At 41.1% G+C, this 7,974-nt stretch overlaps 1 protein-coding gene across 2 annotated transcripts in view; it reads left to right on the top strand.

Annotated features, from left to right (window-relative positions):
* TMX1 (thioredoxin related transmembrane protein 1) overlaps positions 1–3,883 on the top strand; it is a 12,523-nt gene extending 8,640 nt beyond the window's left edge. Inside the window, exons 4-8 of one of the 2 annotated variants that reach the window (XM_019518353.1) lie at positions 1,250–1,378; positions 2,403–2,448; positions 2,544–2,645; positions 2,753–2,822; positions 3,443–3,883. In XM_019518353.1, coding sequence (XP_019373898.1) covers positions 1,250–1,378; positions 2,403–2,448; positions 2,544–2,645; positions 2,753–2,822; positions 3,443–3,621 — 526 coding nt within the window. In that variant the 3' untranslated portion in view covers positions 3,622–3,883. Of the gene's footprint in view, positions 1–1,249; positions 1,379–2,402; positions 2,449–2,543; positions 2,646–2,752; positions 2,827–3,442 lie in introns of both variants that reach the window. The other variant, XM_019518354.1, reaches the window with a different exon arrangement.
* Positions 3,884–7,974: the final 4,091 nt, after the last annotated feature.

Here is a 7,974-nt window from a genome sequence, read left to right as displayed (position 1 = left end):
TAAAAAAAAAAAAAAAAAAAAAAGCCCTGCACTTGTCAGCTGCAGTAGTGGCGACTCAGACCTCTGGGCACTTGTGGCAGAGCCCCTCTGCAGCATGGGGAAGTGGGGGCAGCGGGGAATCACCCTCCCCCCTTTACTCCTTCGCTTGGCACCTGTGCAGCTGGTGCCCTGGGGCTGCTAGGTTCCAGTTGACTGCTGAAACTGCCCCAGCTCCCAGGGAGCACGCAGCACCCTGCTGAGCCACGCTACGCAAGTGCAATGGGGCAGCCGCTGTGTGGGTGCCAGGCAGGGTGGGGTGCGATCCCCACTGTGCAGTGCAGTGCAGGGGGGCTCTGCCATGAGCCCCCAGTCGCTGCTGCAAGAGCCGGTGAGCACGGGGCTCTTTTTTTTAAGTGCTGAAGGCTGGGCCCAGGCAGGGCAGCCATGGGGGCTTCTCCCGCAGCTCCTCGGGCTGTGCTTGCCTCTGCCCTGGCAGGAGGAGCCGCAGGGGCTTTCCCCTGCTGCCACTTGCCCTCTTCCGCCTGGAGTGAGCCGTGCCTGCGTCCCTCCCCCCCTCCCCGCTCGACCTGGGCAAGTGGCAGCAGGGCGGAGCCCCCGCTTTCAGCACTGCTGCACCTGAATCCTGCATGCCCCCCACCCCAAGTAACGTGGCCCCCTGCCTCGGGTGGGCAGCTTGTCCCAACCCCATCCCCAGTCCCTCCCTCTCCCATGCCCCTTCCCTCCCCTAACCCCAACAGACCTATTTCAGGATGAGCAGTATGTCTATGGCGGAATTGGCCGAAGCTTTTCCAAATTGATTTGGATGCTTCTAATCGATTCGGAGTGTTTACTTTGTCTCCCGATTCGATTCAGAGATTCAGTCCCCAAATTGGGCCAGATCTCCAGATTGAATCAGCTACCAAAGCTTTGCACAGCCCTACTTAGAATATTATGCAGTGACTGTATTTTGCTTGTAGCCCTTAGTTGATCCGTTGTTCGGTGAGTGCTTCTGTTTCTCAAACTCACCTGTTACCTCATCTAAGTTCCACTTCTGCAAATGCACTAAGAGGATGCTTTCTATAGAAGCACAGTATGAGGCTATTGTAGTACAAGATCTTTGGTGGTGGTGGTTTTCAGTTTTTCTAAGAACTTTGGCTGTAAAGCAACATAAAAGAATGATTATGGAATAGGGGAGGGAAAGTGCTGTTAAATGTTACATGCTGTTGTGCTCCTTTGTAATCTTGACTCACCTCTTTTTTCCTTTGAGCAGCTGTAAAGATGGAGAGTTTAGGAGGTATCAGGGCCCAAGGACTAAAAATGACTTCATAAATTTCATCAGTGATAAAGAATGGAAATCTATTGAACCAGTTTCTTCCTGGTTTGGTCCTTCCTCATTGATGTAAGTATTGATATCTAATTTGCTTTGAGACATCCTGGTCTAGAGCCTCTGGCTTTTTCATACACCACGGAAAACTTAAATTTTGCTTTGCAAAGTTCTCAGATTTCTAAAAGAAAAAACATTATTGCTGAGAATTCAAAACATCTAAACTTGAAACTTGGCACTTAGATCAATTGATGTTGGCCCACAGCAACAAACAGGATATGCTAATGCTATTGGTATTCCATTACTTGAAAAATGACTATGGTAAGAAAACACAGTAACATTTTTGAATGTTTTGCCTTAGGAAAGAGGCATGCATAATGCTTCCATAAGTGCACATTTCATCTCATCGCTGATCAAGGTGGCTTACCTTTTCATGTCTTGTGTTTCCTTTAAAACAGATTGGGACTGAATGTGAAAATTAACATAGTGTTAAGAATGCACAGTAACAGTGAGGGGTCACGACACAAGACTTAACTTTAAGGTAGCAGTGATAACAGCCCTGTTAATGTACCAAATGTTTTCTCTAGTATAACTATACTAACATTGCTGTAAGGACTATAGCTTTTTCATTCCCTGAATTTTATTATAACCAGTCTTGATGTCCTAGCAACACTTCTTTTGTTTTGTATTAGTTACTTAAGAACAACTCTAGCTGCTGCTTCAGAGGCTGCTGCTACCTGAAGAAGAGCAGTCTAATGCAAATAGAAATCAGTTAAGGTGCTAGTTCAGCAGCTGCAGGCTTAAAGTGATGTGAGAATCTGTTATTGGCCTCATGAAGAAACTTCCTGAAGAAATTTGCTTGGGTACCAGAATTCTCTATCTTCTAAGAGGGAAGAGTATTGCAGAGTAAAATACAGTGCAGAAGGATAGAAGAAAAACGGTTGGGAGGGAAAAATCAACCTTTTGGGGTGATGGTAAAACCAGCATGGTTATTTAGTTCTGGTCTGAATTGCCACAGTCATAGTTCTATACACATGTTTCTTTTCTGTAAAGATGGCTGTCTTCACTTACTCTTCTGGTTTTGTTTTTTTTATTTCAGGATGAGCAGTATGTCTGCTTTGTTTCAGTTATCAATGTGGATCAGGGTATGTGCTCAAACTTGAATATTTTTGAATAAGTGTATCGAGACAAATTTGGGGTTCTACTGTTCTTGAAATGATGCATATTTCTTTTATTTTAGCATTGCCACAGTTACTTAACAGAGGACATTGGCATACCGGTTTGGGGATCGTATGCCATTTTTGCATTGGCAACTCTGTTTTCTGGTTTGGTACTAGGACTTGTAAGTAAATACTTTGAAAGTTACTACAGAGCACCTATTTTTATATTGCCTTAAACCAAATGTTGTCTGGCCTTTCAGAATCAAATAAATGTGTGTTCTGTTTTCAGATCATGGTATTTTTAGCAGACTGTCTTTGTCCCTCCAAAAGGCACAGACCTCAACAATATCCTTATTCAAGTAAGTGCGACATTGTTTCTAAAACACTTAATTTCATTTTAAGTGAACCATTCTATAAATCTCTGAGAGATAAAATGGATACCTAACACGAAGTCAGGTTGCAGAACACAACACTGTTAGCAAAAATGTCAGAACTTTAGTCAGTGATTTTTTGCAACTTTTTAAAAATTCTGGTTGCCTGGTGTCTTAAATTCTATGGTAGAGTAATGGCAAGGGTTAGAAGAGCCAGACTGTTACTGATTGGGTGGAAGTAGTTTTTCCAACACTTAAATGCTTGAACATACTCTTAACAACCTTTCGGATATCTGAAGACTGTTTCATAGTTTCATAGTTAGTAGGGTCGGAAGGGACCTGAGCAGATCATCAAGTCTGACCCATGGCAGAAAGGAGTACTGGGGTCAAATGACCCCAGCAAGGGCATTGTCTAGCCAATAAAGTCCCTCTCAGCTTTCTCTTCTCCACACTAGATAATCCCCATGTTTCCTTTCTTTTACGAGTCCCATGGCACCCTAATCAAGGATCACTGCTTTAAACTGCTCAGGAGTTCTATTAAAATACGTCTTTGCTCAAGTGAGCAACTTCTGAGGTGCTGAGAGTACTTTTCTGTTTTTTTCTTTAAGAAAAATTAACATCGGAATCATCCCTGTTTTTGAAAAAACTGGATGAGGAGCAAGAAGCAGATGAAGAAGACCTTTCAGATGATGAAACAGAGAATAAAGAGTTGGTAGACAGAGACTATTCAACAAATGCTGTAAGACAGCGCCCTGTAAATCCTGCCGCCACAACAGATAAATCTTAGTTTCATTTACTTACGGGATTTCTTTTGTGAGTCATAAAAAGCAAAAAGAGTTGAATGTACCAGAGCCTTCTGCTTGAAGAGAGCTGTGACTCTTATTACTAATTCAGAAACAGGTACCTTCTTAAAAATATCACTGGCATCAGGTATTTGAAACTAAAACTAGCTATCGCAGGTGGCTGAACTTACTACTGTGTCTGCAGAGTTGTGCCAAGGAATAGTTTTTTTTCTGGCTTTTTGAATGATTTCTTCTATGGGTCAGTTGTTCAAAATGCAAAACCAGTATATTCACAGTATGGGGGAACATGGCAAGAAGCATGTACTAACTAATTTTGCTTGCTAGAGCCTCTGGAAGGACTTCTCAGTGTAGATTGGTCCAGTATCATACTGAAGAGAAGCTGGAGAAAAATCCTTACATTTTGGGACCTTTGCCAGGGTTTTTGCTTCAAGGGGGGGGTGGGGGGGTGTTCTTTTTGGTTTGGGGGTTTTTTGTTTGTGTTAGTTGTGATGGCGAATGCTGGTAAAAGCTTCTTTACTCCAAATAATACAGGCTTACAGTGAAAAGAAGTTGAGGCAACGTGGAACTCACTGTAGTCTTAGAAAAAGCTAATGGTTTACTAACGGCAGCCATGCTTAAGCCTGATGCAGAAGTGTCTTGTTACATTAAAAGGGAAAAAGCTTTTGTAAGCCACTTCTGTTTGTCTGCTGTTCTGTTCGTATACATATATTACCTTTTTTTTTCTGAACCAGTCTTCCTCTGTGGCCCAGAAAAGGCCCTTGCATTCCAAAATTACAAATCTGATGACCTTAAGGGAAGGGGTTTGAAGCTGAAGGAGCAGAAGAGTGAAATCTCTGATTCTTAGGAAGCCCCTCTCTATTTTTTTCTGTGGTGCTGAGAATGAATGTGGAGGTTCAGAAGTGGGGGGAGTTTGGTTCCTGACCATGTTATCTAGGATGCAGTTCCAGGTAACGTTTCTCCTCTTGATCTTCTGAGGGGAAAGTGTATTTTCTGCTGTAAGTTTAAAATGAACTTTTCTGCTTTTCAGTGTATCCTAGGTAGCTGAACTGTATTAGTAGGCGTTCCCTCATGAAGAAAGCAAGATGCCCAACTTTCCTCATTCAGGCATAAATAGCACACTCTGCTTGCGTATGCAGTGTGCAGGACCTGCTTCTAAGACAGTGATTCTTGGCAGAGTCAGTACGTTTCCAGAGTGTGTTCAAAGCATTTCTTTGCCTATTCATTCTATAGAAGTCACTCAGGCCAATCCTGAAAACTACATAAGACCCTATAACTCTTTCAAATACAAGTAGTCCTTTTGGTCTGTTGGTTTGCTGAGCCCTGAGAACAATGCTGGTGTATTTTGCTTCCTCCGTGTTAGAGTCCAGTCAATTCAATCCCCTTCCTAAATCTGAAAAGGGAAAGCTTTCCTGAGTAGCTAAACAAAGATTACTTAACATTTTTATGGAATTGATTGGTCTTCTCTAAGGACGTAGGCACACTTCACTCCTTGCACTCAAGTCCTGTAAAGCATCTGATTACTTCATGTTATTGTAAAGGACACACTTCTTCAGAGACATTTATTGTCATGTTTCTTGGAAACCTAACCTTTATTACAGATAGTAGACAACATAGAATTGGGTCTAAAGCTTGATTTATGAATAAGTTTATTTTGGATCTTGGTCCAGAGTTATCTGGTGGTATTGATGCGGCTTACCTACGTTGTGTTTAAAACCAACAGCTAAAGTTAAGAGATGGTGGCATTTGCTTGCTGCAGTAATTCTTGCTAGCCTACACAGTGAAATTCCTTAAATGCATTGTATAGTTAATACAAGATCCTTTCTAATACATTGAGATCTCTCACTAATAGCATTGCTTTTTAGCATGTTTATAGGAGACTCTTGGATGGCTGAACTGCTCATCTAAATAAAGTGTAATTCTTCTGCTCTGAAAATGGCTTCAATTAACCTCATGCAATTTTTTCTCTCTCAGTGACTCAGGCTCAAACTGACTTAGTTTGCAAAAAGCTTTCCTGAAATGTCAGTCCTGTCATGTCTGTAAAGTTTTTCCTCAACCAGATCTGAAGTGGGTATAGTTAAAATGTGCCTAGTTTGAGCTTAAAGAAATGCTGCCAACTTTCCAACAGCACTGTTTTAAGTGGTATGCCCTAAATTTAGATTCCTTCTCCTTTCCTCTTTATAAAGATCTGTATCCTCTTTATATGTATAAGTATTATATTAATATGTGTGAATACTGAACTTGTTTGTTGCCAAGCACTCTGCATAGTAAACTTTTTTTTTTTCAAAAAAGTCATCAAAAATCAGCAAATGACTTGTGACAGTCACCTCAGTGGATTTATAAGGCTGACAGATAAATCCTTGTTTCAGTGCAAACAATATTTTCATCTCAAGTCACTGAGAGACAGCTACTGTGGAATTCCCGACATGTTTAATCCCACCAGCTTTTTCCTCCTCCCATTATAGAATGTCACTCTAAAACCAGAAATGGTCCAGCAATATATTACTAGTGTAGTGACTTTTATTAGACCAACAGAAAAACGTGTTAATGAGTTACTGTAGGGTGTTGCCTGAAAACAATCTGAGCATTAACACATTGCCATTGAATTTTAATGTATCTAGAGTTGATTAGGGTGCTAAGAATTTTTTGTCTGAGACCTGTCTTAAACATTGTAAAAAAAAAAAAAAAAAGTGTCTGGGTTTAACCTTGATTCAGCTAGCATACTGTGAATGAAAAAGCAAGGAATACAAGATATTTTCTGCTGTCCAGCAAATAGTCCGAGATGGTTCTCAGACAGTCAGCTAATAAAGTGGGTCCTTCCTTTTTCTGTTCTTGCTAAGCTTCAGTGCTCTGGGTCTAGTATATCCCAAGAAAATAAATATCCAGCCTCTGTCTGAACTTGTGTAGCTTTCCAAGTAAGGTGCTGCTCTGTAAACCACTCCCGTTTGTCAGCATCCTTTTAATCAAGTGTTCCCACACTTTGTTTCAAGTTAAATATTTTGATGTATAAATGAACATACGTATCGTACAACACACTTAAGGTGTTACAGGGGATTGCCTTAAATGCTGTAGAATTCAGTTCACAGTTTGTTACCAGTAGAATAAAGCAATAACTTCTTGACGCACCTGGAAGAAACAACACTGCATTGGCTAAGTGGTACACTTAATTTAACAATGAAACCTGTATTCTGTTTTGGAGAGGGCTTGAGGGAAGGCAAAGGTGTATAGAAAAATGCTGCATGTTCTTACCATAGAAAAATGCTGGTTCCAAACTTGACGTGTCATGCACTGTTTGAGCAAGAACTTGTCTCTGTTTAGGTGTAGCTGTTGCTTACAAAGAAGCAGATCTGGGTAACTTATGCAACGTAAAACAGTCCCTGCATAACTTTTTTTTCCAAGCTATTTGTGTATTTAAAAAAAGTTGAATTGGTAGTTTAGTAAAAGACATGCTAGAGGGTTAAGACTTTGTCCTTTTAAATGCCTGCCTGTCCTGTATGCATCCAGGATTTATAGGCAGATGATTGGACTAACTCAAGTTTTTATTAACTGTTAGTGACTCTGAGTTGCTTGAATTCTGCCTTTGGGTTACAGAACTCTACCTGTGGCTGTTGTAACTTATTCATTACTGTTTAGGTCACCCATAGGGTAACTGGATGTACTTGTATGACCATTCTAAATCGTATTGTCATGCTTTTTATATAATGGTACGGTCTGGCCTGTGAATACTTTTAAGTTTACTTATTTCATCTATATCAGGCTTGTCCAACATATGGCCCGCGGGCCACCATGCAGCCCTCCAAACTGTTTTCTGAGGCCCGAGGTGCTGCAATGGGAAACTAAAGTAAACACTGTACTGTCGTTTTGGGGGGGTGATGTGATACCGCTTCCTGTGAGGTCTTTGAATATGGCTCACTAGCCCACTGGGTGATAAAGTTCATGATCTGGCCCCATATTCAAAAAGGTTGGACACCCCTGATCTATATGTTCCTGTACTCCAGAAATGTTTACCCAGGCTGGTCAGCCCAGTGCTGCGATGTAGCAAATGTGAGTATGTAATAAGCATCTGTCACATATGTATATTTGTATTCATAATGCTTGAATATCAGTTTTCCAAAAGGCTGAGTCTCATCTTCATTGCATCTGGAATTAAAGCAGGTATGTACAGTCAGTGTGATGGAATAACACTTGTTGTAACCCACTCTTCTAAAGTTGTGTACATCACTGATTCTCGGGGTAAACGTTGACTAAACTAAAGCTGGTAGTCATTCTCAGTGAACTTTTGAAGTTCCCCTTTTATTGTCAAATGGCAGAACAGGACTGTGCAACTATTCCAGTGAAAA

Source organism: Gavialis gangeticus, unplaced genomic scaffold (assembly GCF_001723915.1).
Source record: "Gavialis gangeticus isolate Ggan-Ray unplaced genomic scaffold, GavGan_comp1, whole genome shotgun sequence".
NCBI lineage: Eukaryota > Metazoa > Chordata > Crocodylia > Gavialidae > Gavialis > Gavialis gangeticus.
This window is presented reverse-complemented; position numbering and strand designations above follow the sequence as displayed.